General features: G+C 46.6%; 1 protein-coding gene across 1 annotated transcript in view; it reads right to left on the bottom strand.

The window, feature by feature from the left end:
• The window catches only part of LOC146186212 (uncharacterized), a 35,072-nt gene extending 22,226 nt beyond the window's left edge, over positions 1 to 12,846 (bottom strand). The window contains exons 1-7 of the mRNA XM_084608002.1: positions 12,749 to 12,846; positions 12,343 to 12,402; positions 12,056 to 12,190; positions 11,491 to 11,538; positions 10,652 to 10,678; positions 9,429 to 9,433; positions 1,095 to 1,280 (exon numbers count right to left, since the gene is read on the bottom strand). Of these exons, the coding sequence (XP_084464128.1) occupies positions 1,095 to 1,280; positions 9,429 to 9,433; positions 10,652 to 10,678; positions 11,491 to 11,538; positions 12,056 to 12,190; positions 12,343 to 12,356 (415 nt within the window). The 5' untranslated portion in view covers positions 12,357 to 12,402; positions 12,749 to 12,846. The remainder of the gene's footprint in view (positions 1 to 1,094; positions 1,281 to 9,428; positions 9,434 to 10,651; positions 10,679 to 11,490; positions 11,539 to 12,055; positions 12,191 to 12,342; positions 12,403 to 12,748) is intronic.
• Between the last annotated feature and the right edge of the window lie 7,247 nt (positions 12,847 to 20,093).

Below are 20,093 nucleotides of genomic sequence, written 5' to 3'. Positions count from 1 at the left end.
CTAGTTGTAGGAACCCTCCGCAAAATCCAGAAAATCAAAGAATCCACCCTAAATAATAGTAATGACGGAGAGCACAACGCGCCAGTAGCCCCGTCATTCATAGGACTTGCACCTTACTTCTTCTGGGAGTTTGCGCTGACTCTCGTTTGAGTTTGTAAAGTTTCGAGTTTGTTGTTCGAGGTTGTTGTTTATGTCGTTTTCGCGAAAACATGAAAGAAAGAAGCATCGCACTTTCTGTCGCCATCAAGAATAAGCCCCAGGTTGAAATGCATTGCTGGAACGATGTATCATATTTTGGGTCACTAATAGACTGTGCCAACCGGTTGGAATGCATTGAAGCCCTAGGTTGGAATGCATTGTTGGAAAGATGCATCATATTTTTGGGTCACTAATAGACTGTGCCAACCGCACAAAATAAAAATGAAAAGTTCCTGCTTAGCTTTACTTGTGTATCTCTATTTGTCCGCCGCCACAATAAAGCCGCCCATTTTTCCCGGTCGGCACCGACTGTGGACTCAAACAAGTTGCCATAAATTCACGATATGGTGTCATGTGATACGTCACTCGAAGGCCGTATCGGCAATCCAGTAAACATTGTGAATCGCAACTTTCTTTAGCGCTGCCAAAACGATGAGCTCACTTACGACCTCCTTAAAGGGAATGCGGCAGCATTCGAATGTATTTGTGTCAGCTCCATTGATGCATTCGTTAGCATGTCGCACGACTCCCATCAATCTATGGTTAGAATAGGACACTTAATTGTTAGTTTGGGCTAATGAGCCATTTTTTTTAATTTGCCTCTATTCAATGGTGTTCTGTTGTTGGTCCTTTGTGGTGGCATTACCACTAGGATGTTATGACTGCCTGACTGCTCAGGGAATTAGAGGACATTTTTCTGTTTGACTTCCTGTGGGTGGTATTCTGTGAGTGGTGATTCGCAGTCACATGAGATTTTTGACGTCCCCACACTCCCTACCAGTCACGGACATGACGACATGGCTTTGGTGCGTCAGAAACTCCAAGGCTATAACGATAAAATCCACCGCCATGTATGGATCGGCAGGAACGGCGACCGGGCTGAGGTGCACACTCACAAAAGTTGTAAGGGTAGAGCGCGAGGTCTCCCTCGTCGAACTCGTCGAACACCAATGCTGAGAAGATGTAGTGCGTGCACAGGTGGTCCGGGTACATGTCCGCGTAACGGAACGGAAACCCGAACGACAGCCAGTACGAGTTGAAGTCCTCTGTGATGGCGCACACAAGGGAATCTTCGTCGGGCACTGCGTGCGCATGCCAGCCGTTCCTCTTACTGCATTGCTCAGGATAGTGTAAGAACAGAGCAGTCACTGAATCTTATATAGTAATCTTAACGAAGAACTGCATCGGTGACGGGGTTTAGTCCTTACGTGAACTATATTTCATAGCCCAACAGATTCAAACCTGCCCATGACATCAGCAGCTGCTATAGGGGTATTAAGAAAAACGACAAAAAATTATTTCATTTTCTAGCTCTTTCTGGTTGGCCTGGCGTCTTAGCAACATTTGTTGCTAAGACTACTCGGTTGCTGACTGTGGATTTGAACTCGTGACGTCGTTAGCAAAAAGGACGGTTCGTCACTGCTTAGATGTGAGTGACGGGTGCAGCGAAGCATCTGCGATTTGCTGATAAAAACCGGTGTTGACGTTGTTAGGTTTGGCTCGCGCGCCCCTATGTAGCGTTGGCCTGGCGGCTCCGTGGACGGCGGACGGCATCAAAGGTGTCAGCAAAGACGAGGCGTCTTTTAACGAAACAGCCTTTACTGTAACATCAGGAAGAAACGGGCAGTGAAGCTGACCCGGAGAGATTACAGACACTCTCACACAGCTGGTGTCTAGCGTCGTGCCAACGGCGCGTCAAAGTAGTCTCTCTCTCAGCGGAGTCGGCCGCTGCTTTTTATAGTTTTTCCAGTTCACAGGGAAAGGGTAAACCCTCACAGGAAAGGGAGAGCCAAACATGTTGGTTCACGACGAATGACTCAATCGCAGGTGTTCCGACCTCATCTCCTCCACCTCCTGCAGACAGGAGAGGGCGACGCACTTTCCCTCGAGCTCCAGGCTTGGCCAGCTTGTGCACACGCACGCACACACATTTGGCGCGTGGCAGGAACACGCTGAGACTTGTCGGCGGGAGGAAGCGTTGCGCGGCCGATGAACGGCGTCGAAATGGCCGATCCGCTCGCGGTTCTGCCTGTTGCTATGCGGTGGCCGCGTCAGCTGTCCCACTTCTCGGTGGAGAAACGTAACAGACTGCCCCGCCGGGGAAGGGAGATCCCGAAGGGCAGGGGACTGCATCCGCTGTCCGGAGGGATCGGGATGTTGCTGCTAGTCGGGGTAGTCCGACTCAGCTTCTCTTGAGCTCAAACAGCCTGGAGAAGTCCTTGGCAAGTCCGGTTTCCAAGGCACTCTGCAACTTGTCTTCAGGAGAGATTTCTGACAACCTACAGCATCACAACCACGCTAAAAACTCAACTGGTCAGCCAGCAAGCACGGCACAATCTTCACAAAGTTTTGCCAGACTATTTCCCTCTTATGCCCCCATCAATATTAAAGGGCAGCTTAGCAGCACTTGGAACGCGTCCACAAATTTGAAAATCGCATTTTCAAAACAGCATTTCAAACAAAGATAATGAATATAAATGTTCAAAATCCTATGTCAGGAAGAAAAACACCAACAAGTGAAAACTGGGGCTTCTCACGTTATTGGCTCCGACTTAAGCCATCGGCGTTACCGTTGAGATCACCCGTTTCACTAATGCTTCGGCTGTCCGTTTCACGGAACAACCGTAACTTCCTGTTTCTGTGCAAATACCTACATGAGGATGAATCACTCACATTTCGGAACAACCTATCCCTCTCCTTACGTGTTGCGCACCAGTCACGCATTTTCTGGGCACGGGCGCATTTGTGCCTTTGGGATAGTCGCTTTCTCTTTCGCGATAGCTTCAACTTGTTCCATTCTTTCTCGCGCCTGCCTTTCCGCTTTTTTCTGCGGCAGTACTGGAACACATGCTTTCTGCTTTCTTTCTGCAATCGTTTGAGTTTGCTCTCCTTACGATGGCAGCATTCTTTCTCGCGCCTGCCTTTCCGCGTTTTTCGGTGGCAGGACTTGAATACTCTAGTCCCACTTTCTTTCGGCGCGAGCTCTGGCAAGCTAGCGGTAACCGGAGCTAGTAGGATACCGGTGTCGTCAAAGTGGTCAAAGTGCGGCGCCGCGTCTGCATCGCGGCCAGCAGCGCATGACTCACTTTCCGTCAAGTCCGAACGACAACTGCTCACGCCAGCCCTCAAGCTAGGCATTTCCTCTGGCGGCGCCGCGGCTGCATCGCATGACTCACTTTCAGTCAAATCCGAACAACCGCTTATGCCAGCCCTCAAGCTAGGCATTTCCTCTGACTCGCCACTCACGTTACACGGGTCCTCCGATGAGCCGCATTGCTCAGCGCTAACCGGTGCACGATCAAGCTCATTCGACAGCTGGGGCGCTTCGGATAGCGTGAGGGTCATGTGTGCTACGTCCGCGTTCGCACTGGGGTTGCTTTTGCGAATACAACCTAGCGTGGTATCAGGGCTCGAACGATTCTGACTCTGCTCTGGTCGCTCGCTGTCGCCTTCGCAAGTCTCGCTCTTTTCAGCGTACGCGCACTCCTCGTCGGTCTGCCCTGGCTGATCACAACTCGCGGGCTGCGCAGCTTCCCTGATCGGCACTTCGTTTCTCTGCGCGCCCTGCTCTACAACACAGTCGATTTCGGAGACTGAAAGTCTCTCCTCTCCTAGCTCGTTTTTAGCTCCGTCGCGCTCTACACAAGCTTCTGCTTTCGACTCGAGAGGCGGTTCAGTTACTACCAGTTCCCCACACTCATTTGATGGAACTGTATCTCCTACAGCTACTTGGGTCGGCATGCAGTTCACCTCGCTTAACGGCGTCACTTCGGACTTCTCACCGATTAAGCCTGTGCTAACCGTCTCAGCCAGTGGCTCGACCAAGGTAACAGGATACCCTTCTGTTCCAGGCTCGGTCGGCTCGCTACTGCGGTCACATTGCTCGGCCGCTTCCCCAAGCTGTTTCTCAGACTCCGGTGCAAGTTCGATTTGCTCCGGAACTTCCGCACTGTCTAGCCATTCGCTTACAGCGGCTTTCAACTGATAGGCCAAATCAAAGTATGCCTCGTTACAATGTTTCTCGCTCTCATATCTCTTCCGAAGATCCTGAGGCGTTATCTGATATCGTATCAGCAATGACTCTTTTAGTTCATCGTAATTTTTCAAGCGGTCGCCAACCAATCGCTTGATTTCTTCCGACGCTTCAGCGGAGAGAAGAGCTACCAACTTCAGCGCCCAACTACCTCGCTCGAAGCGTTTACTTCTACAGACATTCTCGAAGTCTGCCAAATAATCTACCATATCCTCGGCGATGAGGAACGGTGGCGTACCGTCTCGCGGTATCGAACCGTTACGCTGAATGGCACTGAAAGCGTCAAGCTTTTCCACGCTCATTCGACGTGCTGAAATCTCCAGCTGCATCAGTTTCCTTACGCGGGCGTCCTCTTTCTCGAAACGTTCCCTACGTTCACGCATCTCTTTCTCGTGACGTTCACGTTCCTCTTTCTCGTGACGTTCTCTACGTTCACGTTCCTCTTGACGTTCGTCAATGATCTCAAGGCATTCCAAAAGCTCGTCATCTTCAGCTTCCAACGCAAGAATAGCCTTTAACACTTCTGGTTTTCTGAGTTTGTCTGACAAATTCAGACCCAACTCCTCCGCAAGCTCCAGCAATTTCGGTTTGCGCAACGACTTCAAATCCAAACCCATGGCTGTTCCGAGTGCTGCCTTCTCTACTGCCCACTATTGCCTTGCTGCAATTAACCCAGCAACAACGACAACACAATTACCAGCTCTGTTCTCTACTTAACAAAAGCCTGGCAAAACTCAGTAGAAGAAAGTCCCGCACTCACCAAACCTCGCAGCCAAGAATCCAACGCAGTCGTTCCGCTGCAGGCAACCAGTCATCACACAGGGCTCGTTGCACTGCTCCCGCCTTTCCGCTGAGCTGCTTTGATTCACGAGTCACGCCTCGGACATCTCCGCTCTTCCCACCAGATGTTGCACCTCGGTCAGGCCTAGCTCGTTTCACCGACCACGGTCACTGCTTGGTCGTCCTTGTCTCTCCGCTTTCCGCTGTTCACCAGTTGTTGGACGACGGTATCGCCTGGCTCGTCCCTCCAACCACGGTTACGGCTTGGTCATCCCACCGATGCCTACCAGTTGTTAGGTTTGGCTCGCGCGCCCCTATGTAGCGTTGGCCTGGCGGCTCCGTGGACGGCGGACGGCATCAAAGGTGTCAGCAAAGACGAGGCGTCTTTTAACGAAACAGCCTTTACTGTAACATCAGGAAGAAACGGGCAGTGAAGCTGACCCGGAGAGATTACAGACACTCTCACACAGCTGGTGTCTAGCGTCGTGCCAACGGCGCGTCAAAGTAGTCTCTCTCTCAGCGGAGTCGGCCGCTGCTTTTTATAGTTTTTCCAGTTCACAGGGAAAGGGTAAACCCTCACAGGAAAGGGAGAGCCAAACATGTTGGTTCACGACGAATGACTCAATCGCAGGTGTTCCGACCTCATCTCCTCCACCTCCTGCAGACAGGAGAGGGCGACGCACTTTCCCTCGAGCTCCAGGCTTGGCCAGCTTGTGCACACGCACGCACACACATTTGGCGCGTGGCAGGAACACGCTGAGACTTGTCGGCGGGAGGAAGCGTTGCGCGGCCGATGAACGGCGTCGAAATGGCCGATCCGCTCGCGGTTCTGCCTGTTGCTATGCGGTGGCCGCGTCAGCTGTCCCACTTCTCGGTGGAGAAACGTAACAACGTGCATGCTTTACTTGCAAATTCGGCCGGTGATTGCGACAGAAGTATCTCATATATTCTTTTTTATCTTGACTGACAATGACTAACAATGACCAGCAATGCCCGGCAGCACTGCTCTTTTCTTTGTTTCAAATCACCAGTGCGTAATTTAAAAAAAAAAGAACAAAGGTCTTTGCACCAATCTTGTTCCTTACTAGATTTAAACCACCTTTTCTTGACCCAAACTGCCCGAGGTTTGGTAAAATGGTAAAATATAAATTTTGGCCCCCTGGCCACGCGCACAAAAAGGCAAGTCCTTTATTTTCAAACGCACAAACAGAATACCATGATCAGTCGCTTTCCTTGAGGACTGCGAAACACTATGAAGGGGCGTATGCTTAGTCGCGAGCGTGACAAGACGTAGAACAAATACCACACTTTTAAAGGGACACTAAAGACAGCCAAAGATGGTATGAAAATTTAATAAACTACATTTGGTGACACTGTCGCCGCATATCCGGCAGCAAAATATCGAATAATTGCTGAGATATTGCGATAAGAAGTTGAGGTTTTTTCTTGTTCCCGCCGGTCGAATTCGAACTGTGCCCTCTAACTACGTAGTTGGAGTTGAGTGACGCACACTATGACGTAAGCGGAGACTCCGTGATAGCTAGCGAGCCGGCGCGGCCCGCGGCGTCGCATCCCTCAAGGGCCGACATGGCAACAGCGTACTCGCAATGACGGCCTCAGCCGAAATAAATAAAACGATGAAGAGAGTAATTTACCGAGAGATGGGCCCATAAAGGAAGAAAAAAAAAAAACATAGAGCGCTTGTAATGCACAATACTTTACATGTTTCTCAAGCTTTTGCGCTCCTTCTTGCACTGTGTATAAACAAACCGAGCCCTCGGTCATCGCAACGCTTCCTGACATGTTTACATACAAATAAGATTTAGTTACCAGCAAAATAGTGTCCTCGCTGCTGCGCTTGTCAGTTTTGAAGCTTCGTCGCACTTTTTTCCTTCAAGGTTTGTGCTACAGCTCCGTGTTCAGCGAAACTTACGTCCACGGTAGCAGAACATGACCGAAGTGCCGGCGCCACTACATTTGCCAGCGCTGTGAAATTCCACATGTTAAAATGGATCCAGTGCACAGTATAGTGCGCATAGGCATCCAGAACATTAGTTGCAAGACGTGAGAGCAGGCAGCATGCGCCGATGATCAAGAAGTTGTAATTTTTAGACCGGCAGCAGAAACACTTTATTGTAAATGGGACCATGACATAAATACTACGAATATTTCCAAGATTCCTTGGCAAGTCGAGCGGTTAGCGCCGAACGTTGCGGAGCAAGCAGTAGCGAGTTCGAGTCTTACCGCTATTGGCGGTTTTTATTTTTTTTTAACAAATCGATTTTTTTTTTACCTTTTGTAATGTATTTCTGGTGCTTCGTTATTTTCAGTTTTTACTTTTTACCCGAGGCCCTTTTTTTCGCCGGGCGACGAGCGCAATATATCGACGCTCTCCTTGGTATGAGCGGCAAGTATGACGCCTGCAAATAGCACGTTGAAGGTCTTGTTGACGTAGTATATGTTGGTCAGCAGTGCCATGATTTAGTGAACAATTGAATGATAATGCGTTTTTCCTTCGGTACTTAGCATATGTATGCTTTTCGTGGCGTACGTAGCTGCAGTCAAGCGGTCAGGTCGCAGTCGAAGCGGCAACGGCGGCGATATGTTGGCGCAGAAGTGTGAACGAAGGAGCGTGTCGGCCCCGCAGGGGTGGTGCAGTGGTAAGACGCCCGACTACTGTGCCGGAGTTCCCGGGATCGAATCCCGGCCTCGGCGGCTGCGTTTCGATGGAGGCGAAACGAAGTGGCGTCCGTGTGCTGTGCGATGTCAGCGCACGTTAAAGATCCCCTGGTGGTCGAAATTACTCCGTAGTCCTCCACTACGGCCCCCCTTTCTCTCTATCCACTTTCACTCCCACCTTCATCCCTTCCCTTACGGCGCGGTTCAGGTGTCCACAGAGCAAGTGTGACAGATACTGCGCCTTTCCCTTCCTATGAACCAACCAACCAACCAAGGAGCGTGTCGGCGGTAGCGGATTTCGCTCGCTCGTGCCTCCGAATGCTCAAATGGGAACCATCAAGGCGCATCTGCTACTCCAAGCTCGTAATTCAGGCGCTGCAGGTTGAAACAGACTATCCTAGTGCGCTCGAAATGCCTGAGCCGAAACATAACCAAAACTGAAGTGGGCGCCTGTGGCGCCTCCAAGCATATTTTTGTATTTGCCTTGCAACGTTTACGTTGTCTTTTCGCCGTCTTTTACGTATGATAAAAGCGTCTTATCATGTTTGAGAAAAAACGTACTACCGCATTCAAACATGCAACGTAATTCGCATTTAATTGTCAGCCTCCGGGATCCCTAGCGCGTCACGTGATTTGTAGTTGCTAGCCTCGGCCGTTTGGCTGTGGTGGCGATACCTGTATTTCTGTTATTCTTCTTTACTACCTTATAACAGCTCTGTTTTCAGTAAGAGTGGTCTTTTTGTAATCAGGAACTGGCATTCTATCGATGCAAACCCACTTCCTTTCTCTCTTTAGTGTCCCTTTAATAATAAGAAGATGTTACATATGTCAGCTCGAGCGAAAATGGTCGGGTCCCTCCCTGACCACCTCTGTGTACGTGACGGCAATTCTTAAACGCTTTTCCATCCAAAGTCATCGTTATCTCGATATCAGTGAAGACCATCTCACAGATACATGAAACCTTTGCATTGACACCTCGTTCTAAGGGCCAATGCACTTGTCCTGATTAAAAGCCCCATTAGTTACATCTCAAAACCATCAAAATGTTATCTTGTTTTCTGTGCTACTGTGGTGTCTGTAGAAAACGACCACGTTACTCGCACAAGCCAGAGCTTTTCAATACACTACAGATAAAATCCTCGAACGTTTATGTCTCTTATGATGCTCCGACAAAGTGGACCTGGACAAAAAGCGAAAAGTAACGGCGACAGTAATTAACCATTCCGCACAGTTGCCCTAGCGGCGATCATAGCCTTAATCTCCTGATTAACGACTAGCTTCGTTGTGCAGTTAGTACAGGACACTTTAGCCCCATTTAAAATTACCTAACGCCGCCATCTTCTAGGACAACAAACAGAATGTCGTGGCAGACAAGGTAAAATGCCGTTTCGAGATGAACATGCAATAAGCCAACTCGCCCATAATAGGCGTCACACCAATTTAGTATATGCTTAAAGTGACACGAAAATCGGCAGAGATGATCTGCCATCTGATTCTGCACGTAAGGTGGGGGAGTATAGCTTTAATAAACACATTTTGATCAGCCTTGGGGACCGTATCGGTAGACGGTTTCTTCACAAACCGGTCTGTCATGCTGCATTTCGTATGTCGTCGTGTTCGCCGACAAAGTTGCACTAAAAAGCGGAATGAGCGGCATCCATTTTAAATGTAAAACTATATTTTGACACCTGCCCTGCAGCTGGGGATTAACTGGACGACGTTGGTGTCTCGGACAAACCTGGCCTGCTCACAAGAGTGTCTCGGACAAACCCACGTCACAGAGCAGCATAGTATACATTTGTATTGACCGCTTGTGCCTGCTTCCTAAGGTTAGAGTAAATGCTAACCCGGTCTCATGAAGATTGTGGGGTGCAGATGATTGCCGCGAAATCTAGAGCGACGACTGGACATAAGGACTGTAAAACCTGATGCGAAGCGTTCGACAGCGCTGCTGCACGGTACTTCGTGTTTAGCTATGCTGATTCATCTGCCATTTTTTAGTTATGTTAAAGAAAAATTCGGGTACTAAATCGTCTTTTTTTTTGCTCGGCTTAAACAAGACGATAACCAATGCTTATTACACAGAGCTTCCCGTATCACGGCGACGGTAGCATTTTTGAGACTATAGTGCAGTATCCTAATCAATAAATACCATTTACTGTTCGTCTCCACTGTTAATAATAGATAGCATACCCTGTGCTGCGGCGCTACGCACATCCTAAATTACTGTGACCTCTCCATTTGCAGCGCGAATTTTTAAGAAAATGCGCTATGAGTACTTCCATCAGGCTCGACATTTCGAAAAATGTGATCTGTAAACCTCGCACATCCATGTCCAATCTTAAAAGCTTGTAGAGAGCCCGTTTATGTGCTAAAGGCATCGGCTGTGTTTGTCGTTGTGCGTTTTTTTCTTTTCGCTTTCCACGCATATGAGCAATATTTTTCGCGTTGCGGTTAAGTTGTATAATAAGTGTTTCCAATTCTTCTTTTGCATGTTATTCGAGATTGGCAGAAGCTTGATCTTAAATGCGTACTTGTTCAAAGGTGAGGTCGTGTCTGACAATAGTGATGCACTAAAATGCACGGTTACTTTCAATTATGATTGGCATTAGTTATTTGCCCTACTCGATCGAGTCTCTTCATCTGTACATCGTTTTGCTGCTCTCGAGTGAGGCGAACGTGAACGTAAATTCAGGGATAATAGTTCAGGCAGGCCATCGTATTGCTCCAGGTCTCGATTCATTCGGTCTTCTTTCGTGCACTATTTGAGCTTCGCCAAGATCACAGAAGATCTGAGATAAAGGTTTTGCACAGAGAAAAACGTTTCATCGAAACACATTTTGGAAGGTAGCCTAGTTTAATCACAAGGTCGAGTATTGCTTCAGGTATATATAATGCTCAGAGAAGCACATGTTACACGCAGTTACAGCGCAGTAGTTTCAAATGTGGTTTCAAAAATACCTTTCCGCCGAGACCAAGGGAGCGGCTCTGAAAAGAAGTAAAAATAATAATTTTAGTTCAAGGAAAGAGAGGGTTATGTGGAAAATGAAAGGTATGGGAAGTGTCTTGGTACAAAATCACCATGTTGGATAGGGTGAAGAAATAAAAAAGGAAAGAAGCGCAGTCAAGCCATTCCCTATTCCATATTTAAGTGGACACCGAAGATAAATTCAATATAATTTGTATCAATCGATTACTACACTGCATAAGCAGCAAACACGCTACTTTCGGTCAAATGTCAGCCTTTTTAAGCAAACAAAAAGGCTAAGTTATGAAGTACATGTGTCGTTTCAACTAGCCGATCTCACAGTTAAAATGTATGCGTATGTGGACGCATCTTTTTTTTTTTTTTTTTTTTTTATTCGGAATTTAAAGGCTGGGGAGCTAGGCTGTTCGCTTGAAAACGGTGATCACTGTATTATTCTCGGAGTAGACGTTCAAGATTTAATTTAGTTGTGGGAAAAGTTGAAATGCATATATCTTAACAATAACTTCGCGTGTTACTCCAGGAAAAGCATCAATACACCCATAAAATATGTTAGATCAGTTTTTAGTGAGACTAAAATTGAATTGACGGGGCGTATCCATGTAAATCAAGGTATGATTTAATATTTTTAGTTACATAGCAGAAGGATGCTTGTGATTCAACTTGTTCGCTGCACTTTAGTGAAGACGTCGGAAGCGTTATAATTTCAAGATAATGCTAGTTTATGAAATGGCGCCAAGCTGTATTAAAACGAGAACTTCTACAGAACAACTCGAGAGCTCATGAAATCTAATAGAAAACGACGTGCGCTTACGCCTCGTGCGCTCTGTTATCGGTCCCCTGGATCTTCTCGTCTTCCGAGCTGCAAGCAGACATTACAGAATTAAGCGAAGGAAAAAAACTGAAGCGAGGATAAGACGACCCCTTAAATTCGGCATGTTTACCGAAGCCTGTATCCGCTGATCAAGCAGGATCAAATGGCATTGTTCCTACTATCTTCCAGAAGCACATTCTGCCCATAAATGCACTGCTTCAAGGCGTAGCCGTCACCAAAGAAGTTGACCGGAACTTCGGCAACTGAGGCTTAATATATTTCAGTGTCAAAAATTGCTGCTTTCTATTTATTTGTTTACTTGAAATGCTAGACCAATGTTTTGGTATTTATAACTGATGCAACTGATGTTTTCAGTACGACCATCCTGAGGGTTACGTGCTTCAAACTTTTAAAAGCCGTTCCAATGCTACAAAATTCAATAATATGGCATTTCGTCAGTTTTGAGGCAACAAACATTGCAGAATGTTTAAACTGGGCCTTCTGTTGTCTAACACGTTGTTATTAGTACGACAAACATCGCAAACTCTGGGGACGTGTAACTTACCCCTTATCGTTGATGCAGTCGCTGGAATCGATTTGTTCGTTAATGAACTCGGCGACGTATTTGTTGACGCGGCGACAGGCGAGGTTGCTGACGCTATCGGTGCCGTGGTTACTGAGCTTAGGTCTGTAAGGTTCACTAAAAAGAACAGAGAACAAAACATGATCTGACAGAAATTATTTCAACACGAAGAATATACTATGTTCGATGGATGGACTGATGCTAGCAGCCGTTAAATATTTCAGAATAACATTAAATGATTTCCTACAGCATGCATTCAACATACTCACACTCCACCTGCCATTCGTCAGACCTGTGAGCGTCGGTTGACAGGAGGCTAGTTTCAGATTCTACAATAAGAAAATAAAATCCGGTTAGAAAGTGCCCTGCAAATTCGAGAGGCATGCGGTCACATAAAGCGAATAAGTGCATTTTTAACAGCATTAATAAATGCCTTCGTACTTCTGAGCTGCTAATATGCGCAAAATATTTAACGAAACCGTAATGATTACAAAATATTTTCTATAACATTCGGCAGGTGCTGGATTCATTACCCAGTGCCTCGGATAGAGCCCTCTGCTTTCAGAGGTTTGCTAGATTTCCCCCGCTCTGTGGTCCTCTCTACTAGGGTGAAATTCTTTGAACATTGTTTTTAGGATGACTGCACTGCATGAATCACGCGACACGTAAGCTTACCAGCAAAGCTCGACGAGTCATTCTTTCTTGCTGTCCCAGTACCGAGACCTTGGCTGGTTAATGCAGCTGCAGATACCGTAAGGGAAGGCGAATGGATTTTAGTCGAGTTAAGGTCGGTGCTGTCGGCGCTGCTCATTAATGTCGTGTTCTCCCTGTCGACGAGGCTTTTCGCAGTATACGTGTTATTGTCAACTGTCGTAGCAGACTCGTCGCTTATTCCGAGCGTGAAGTTGGACAACTCAATATGGATGTCTTTCGTCGAAGCCAACTCTTCTGCGGTCGTCACAGAAAAGCTCGCAGTAACCATCGAAATGAACGAGCCATTAGTACCAAGCGAGAACTCCGTCGGCCTTGAAATATTTGTGGCGGAATCAGATCGGAAGGCATCCGTGTTAGACGATACCGCGGACTCAGAACGGCCTTTTTCGGTTGTCTTTACAGACACGTTGCTGGTATCGGCTGACGAGGCTGTCCCGGGCTCAAGTGTACTGTTGGCCGTTTCAACAGAGACGTCCTCCGCTGAATATTCCCTTGACGCCTCACCGGTAGCGTCAGATTCAGCTTCAGAACTGTTGAAATTAAGATAGGACTCGGCCACACCTGAGGGGCTAGGGTCAGTAGCAGCAGACGCGTAATTGGCGCCGGGCGATGAGCTAGTAGATCCGGACAGGCTGGTCGCGTTTTCCTGCGTAGGTTTCCCGCTGCTCTCTAATAAGAACTCAGTTAAATCCGAAGAATCGCTAACAGCGGCATCCCCAGATACGTTGCTGATATTTCGTGAGGGGGCTGTCGACTCGGAAGAGGTATTTTCGCCGGTCGAAACGGACAAGTTAGTGGCGTGAAGGGGGGACTCTGCTGATCCTGAGGAGCTGGTCTCAGATACAGATGAGGACTCAGACAGCTCAAAAGAGGCGATGTCAGCTGTGACCGTAGATGCGCCACTGGCATTGAAGAAAGGCTTGGCCGGCGCAGTTTTGTTATCATCGGCACTCGCACTAGGCTCGCCAGTAAGCTGAACTTCCGGTATGGTCGACACCAAGGTGTTGGTGCTCATAGTCTCAGAAGTCGTGGCGTTGGTGTCATCTGAAGAAATATCGGCGTCTTCAGCGCCGGTGGCTGTGTCGGACGGCTGAAATTCCAGCGTCCCTTCGTTCTGCGTAGTATTACTATCCTCGCCACCATCCCTGCCTTCCCGTTCGCGAAACTGAAAATATTACGCGATGGTTAAGCACCCAACGTGGTTCGATGAACAAGATAAAATGGCACTGATGCATGGCTAGCGCAGCCTATACAGGAGTAGTGTGATAAAGACCGATGGTTAAATCGTAACAAATAAAGGGTGAATATAACGGGTGAGGTGTTTTTGTGCGAAAGAGGGTGAGGAGTCGGCGAGAAGCTTTAAAATCACTCGTCGCTAATTTACATTCAACGCTTCCACCCGAAAGTGTCGCATCGGCGTTGTGAGCGAAAAATTACTGACAAAGCTGGCTTGTGGCATGACAGCAGGTAACATGACGGGGCATAGATTTGTTTGCGGGTTGTGTGACATAGCAAGATCACGTGACAGGAACGGCATGATGGCATGACAGCAGGTGACATGACCGGGCATAGATTTGTCTGCGGGTTGTGTGACATAGCAAGATCACGTGACAGGAACGGCATGATGGCATGACAGCAGGTGACATGACCGGGCATAGATTTGTCTGCGGGTTGTGTGACATAGCAAGATCATGTGAAAGGAACGGCATGACGGCATGACAGCAGGTGACATGACCGGGCATAGATTTGTCTGCGGGTTGTGTGACATAGCAAGATCATGTGACAGGAACGGGCCTGTGACAGGACCTTTAAGACAAGAAAATGGCACGGAACTAGAACCCGGGACCCTTGAATACCGAGTCTACATGCTACCCACACAGGCACGGCTTTGTTGTAGAGAGGCTATATCTATATCCATTGTATGCCCTTCACATAACGCAGCAGCTTGAGTGAAGGAGCAGAGGGAGAAATTAGGTGGTAAATAAACGAGCAACACAGTACGCGACGCGGAGCCCAAAAAACGGGAACCATTAACGCAGTTTCATTCGTCATACCCTTAAAGGCTGAGCTTAAGCGTCACCCAACATTTATTTTCACTGCTAAAGCACAATAGCTTGCTTAATTGCCTTTCCTTTTTAAGTTAACACCGAGCTAGCTAAAAATTTATCACGTGAAGGTAAAACCTCTATACTGGGCTTCAGAATTCCCGTTGGCCACATATAGAGCCGTTCATAGAGCCGTTATTCAAAAAATTAACATTGGCTTCCACGGTTTCACAACAAGCGGCAAACTGTGAGCGTCAATACAGGGTTTTGTACGTAGTTTTGTTTCATATCTCTCCAGAGTGAGCGTTCAATATCTCATTACGCGACGCATCCTCAATTTGTGCACATACCAGTCAGCTACCTTTGCTCACTTGTGGAAAAAATAGAAAATTATAGATACAACACAAATCAAAAGACGTGCGCACAATCTTCTAGCAAAAAAGTTCACGTCTATCGATCTGTTAGCCCTAAAGTAGTTTTAATGTTGTTAACGTCGAGGAGAATAACAATCAATCGCTGAGTCCTACCTTAAGTGGAATATAATTCTATTAGTCCTGCAACACGAGATACTTGGGTACTTGGATGCCCACAAGGTCGAGGGGGCATCCAAGTATCCTTGTGTGCAATAATGGGAAGTAATTTGTGCCCACTTTTGGCTGTCTGGTAGCCTGTTGCTGTATTTGATGCTTACGTTAGCGCATGTTACGTTAATGCATGGAGCTGCGCCCCAACTCTGATTTTACACTGCCATGCATTTTTACCACGAGCTACGGTAAGACAACCAGGTGTGCATTCACTAGACGCGCTTTTACTCGGCTTCAAACGTCGAAGCGCCGTAGTGGAGCGGTATAGTGTCCGAGGCTCGCACGTCGGTGGCCCGAGTTCGGTTGCCACATAGACAACGATCTTCTTTTCTTATTTCTATTTTACGGTGCACACTTTCTGATGACAGATACCGGTCACGGCACTCATAAGGCAAGAAAGGCTTTCGGCTTACTGAGCACGATTCTATAATGTTGGCCGTCACTAAATGGTTGAACGAAAAATCAGGAGACTATCGTGAGACTAAGCATCACCAAGAAAACCAACGCACACCTAGTAGCACTACGTCCCAGCAGATTCCTATCCTGAAGATGCGTGGCCTTACCTGAACCCTTGGTCCCGTTAGTAGTGCCTCTTCTCAATTACGTGATAAATCAACAAGACCGTTTCTAAACAGGGATTTAAGTAAAAAAAGAGAAAGACGCGATAGCCGGTGTTTAATTAAGAATGCATGCGAAAGTTTGTCCTTCCTCCTCTTGGTTTCTCCTGTGTCCACTCTTCTTTCGCGCGGTTGTAATAAGCATTATAATAAAGATTGTATAATCTGGGATCGCAACAACGACTGTCATGCTTATGTCCTCCAAACCATTACGAGGCACATATGGCAATAGTAACGCCTAACAGACTGCAGCGTGGTTGTCTTTAACTGTGCATTATTCTGCGGCTTCATGGTTTTCAGGTTGTGGCCTTGCTCACTTTTTTCTGCATGATATTAGCTATGTGTACGTCCTTTCGTTTATTTGTTTCGTCTTATTTCTAGCGCTGTTCATAAGCTATGACACCTTCTATGCCTCTTTCCGTAGATTATAGATTGCAAAGTATGGCGACAGCATGCAACCAAATAGGGTAATGCTAGTTCAGAATGAGAGCCCGAAGAGTAAATTTCTGTCACGTCAAGCTCTCTTGATGATTGTGAAATATAACTGGTGGTCTCACCTTATTTTTGTGACTGCAAATGCTGCTAGGAATCACGCTACCCTCGTATTCTTTGATAGTGGTGATGGGCGACGTGGCGCTGGTTCTTGATTGCTCACGGCGCACAAGTTTCCCGCTCGTAGCAGTGGCTCTTGTGAAAGTTGAGCGCGGAGACCTTTCAAGCTCGGTGCTCAGCGTCGTCCAGCCTTCAGGCATAACTTCGTCGAGATTGGCCGCCGGTGTAGTACGCATTACCGTGTCGTTATTTGCAGTGCCTGGCGCATTGGCTGCTGGCGCCGTGTGATCTGCGTAAAGTTTACATAGGACAACTACATTCGTGTGGCATAACTTGTTTTTTGCTTCTTCGAATGAACTGTTCCTTGCTGTTACACTTCTAGCAAATAGTTATTACAGCCAGCAACTTGAGACAACAAATGAAATGCTGCAAGTGGAGAGGCCGTATGGGCATAAAACTACCGTTACCTAGAATGAGAAATGTTCTAACGTGCCCTAGACTATTATTGCAGGCTGCTGATAGTTGAAATTTGATGTGATTCCTGCAAAACTTTGTCCCTTATGAGGACTAAACAGGAAATCGAAAATTTTGAAATATGTTGCGTATATCGACATAAATATGCTAACTGTGCTGCGCAAGACTATAAACCACGAACATTAGACTTTCACTAAATCTTCCCACATGAGGTGATAAAAGGTTACGCTGTTCTTGGTTTCAATATAAATATTTTTATCGGGTCCGGAGTCATTAAACATCAAAATAAGAAAACGCATCCTGAAGACCCCTGATGGTATTTACAAAAGCATTAACGACGTCCGGCATGCTGTAACGCGACATTTAAACTCTGTATGACACCGAAGCTAGACGCTGTGCTCGAAAGAGCTGAACTGTATAGAATAATAGAATATGAACTGCAGTTGATATAGAATATGAACTGAGGAGACTAATAGACAGAAAAAAAAAAGCGACGAACTATTTTTACTTAACGTAGAGGATAACTGGCACCAACTCTAAAGTAACTGATTGCAATAGTATTGTCTGCAATGGTAATGTTGCAGAAGAAATAAAATTGACAATAATCTAATTTAGCCGTAAAAAAGCCGCATTTTGTTTTTGCTTTCTTAGGACAGCACAACTGGTGCGCATTAAGATACAAAGTGCCAGTCAAATTATCAAATAATAAAATAAGTCAAAATAAATAATGAGAAATCTTTTTATTTCGCGGGGTGTTTCTTAGCGTCTTTTAATTTTTTCGCCATGTAATGTGCTACGTAGCTCAGCTTCATGACGCCAATAGACATTTCTGTTCGATTGATATGGTTACACCTTAGGTAAGCAAGAGTGTATCTGAATGAACAATGGTAAAGGTTTGCGGAAGAAGGAGCTAGCTCTAATTGTACCCGTTGGGATCCAGTCACCATCATCAGCCTGACCATACCCATTGCAGAGAAAAGGCCTCTCCTATATTCCTCCAATTAACCCGGTCCTGTGCTGTGTTCGGATACAGTAATGTAGTTCATATAAGCCTTGTAGCAGCGTGAAGTAGGTATATAAAATAGCTAAGACAGTATAATAGCTAAGGCAGCTAAGACAGCACTGAGCAAAAGTAGAAAGTAGAGGTGAAGCCTAAGCTCGTTAGCCGAGCCAATACTTCGACAAATCGACAAGTGAGCTTGACTTCGTCTGTGCAGCGCAATCACTGGCAATCCGCTTTTGCTGTCGAAGAGGAAAAGCTAGGGAGGAGAGAGGGAGGAGGGTAAAGGAAAAAGAAGTAGAGTAAGGATTTAAAACAATGTTCTTTCAGTATGTATTTCTGAGCCTGGAACTGGTGATCCCACGGACTGAAAAAGAAAGTAAAAAGCGCTTTTATTTTCCTTTCCAGGCCATGGAACCACCGGTTCCAGGCTCAGAAATACATACTGAATGAACATGTTTTTCACTCCTTGCCCTTCTTCTTTTTCCTCTCCCCTCCTCCCTCTCGCCCTCCCTCGCTTTTCCTCTTCAGAAGCAAAAGCGCAATAAACCCCCGCCAGGGATGATCGCGCTGCTCAGACCATAGCCTCGAGTATAAAAGAGGCTATGCTTAGACGAAGACAAGTCCACTTGTCGAAACGTTGGCTCGGCTAGCGAAGTGGAGCTCCTCCGCTACCCTTATTCAGTGCTCTTTCATACTGTTCAGCCGTCTTTTTTATCTCGTTCTACACTGGATCCTCTAGGACAGTCAAGTACACGTATTACCATTGCATTATATGCAGCAGTGCAATTATAATTAAAACAGAAATAAATAAACGAGTGCGATTGAGAAGTGACCGTTGCCAAGATACGAACTGGAACCCAGTGTATTTTCTTTGGTGATATGAGTGAATAATGCCATATTAAAAAAATAACGTACCGAAGTCACTGATGTGCACTACTATAAGTAGTGCCTGTGTACCAATGCCACCTTCTTGCTCTAAATAAAATAGAGCAAAAAGGAGTATAATTTCAAGCCGTTTTTAAAAGTTCGCGATAGTGTAATACTCGTGAAAAACAAGCAGACCACCTTCTTGCACTCACCCTCGCCGATGCCTACTTCAGGAACCTCGCCTGCACAGAAAAAGGCGAGCGAGCGTAATCCGTGAACGTCTTACCAGTTCCACTGTGAGAAACCATGGGAATGAGGACCTTGAAAGAAAAAAAAAAAAGTAATCTTACCTTCCGCAGCTGGGTGGCGCTTTAGAAAAATTCTTGCATTGACAGGAGGCTTCATATCTAGGAAAAACGAATGCATCGTTGGAAAAATAATATCAGGAAGTTTTGAAGTTCACTCGGCTTTACTTCGCACAACTCCTTAACTCCTAGAGTCTAGAGTCCGTAATATTGGGTGTTCCACGTGCATAAGACTTCACTTGGCAGTTCAGCATTCATGCCCGTAAATCCAAAATGCCATAGGTGCATAGAGAAAGCATGCAAAAATACCATGAAAACATACGCCTGTGAATTCTAGAGTCAGCAAGTCGCTCAGGATAAAGGTTTACGTTTGGTTGAACGCGGCGTCGTGATTGAGAACAATACAAATGCAGTTAAAAGAGGAAGCTAGCAAGCGAAAGAACTGCCCTATCCCTGTGTCCATAGTGAAATTTTTTCTTTCCTCGCTCGCTCTGATCTGCCAGAATACTGCTTGGCCTCCCCGTCATTCCAAAGAACTGACATATTCGATTTGGCATTAGAAGCGGGGAGCGCTGCTAAGACGCTCAACATGAAAGTGTCATCCTGTTGCGCCTTGATGCATGTAAGGTATTTTCAGCGAGCTTGATTCGAGCAGCGGGTGGCGCTTGGAAGTTCTTCCAGTAAACATAAATAAGGCATTCGAGGAGCCTTTTCAGAATTCGGATTATGCTTCCTGGCAAGAGCAAATTCGAAAACATTTCAGCTGCGTGCATTGGACCGCTTTTCCCTATATCTTGTTTTTAATGCATAACGTGCACTTTGCCTGCATTAAACTTTCCACACGGGTGCAACAACTGTT

The sequence above is a fragment of the Amblyomma maculatum genome, chromosome 6 (assembly GCF_055883805.1).
Source record: "Amblyomma maculatum isolate TAMU_Amacu chromosome 6, ASM5588380v1, whole genome shotgun sequence".
In the NCBI taxonomy this organism is placed as follows: domain Eukaryota; kingdom Metazoa; phylum Arthropoda; class Arachnida; order Ixodida; family Ixodidae; genus Amblyomma; species Amblyomma maculatum.
Note: the sequence above shows the minus strand (reverse complement) of the source record. Positions and strands in the feature narration are given on the sequence as shown.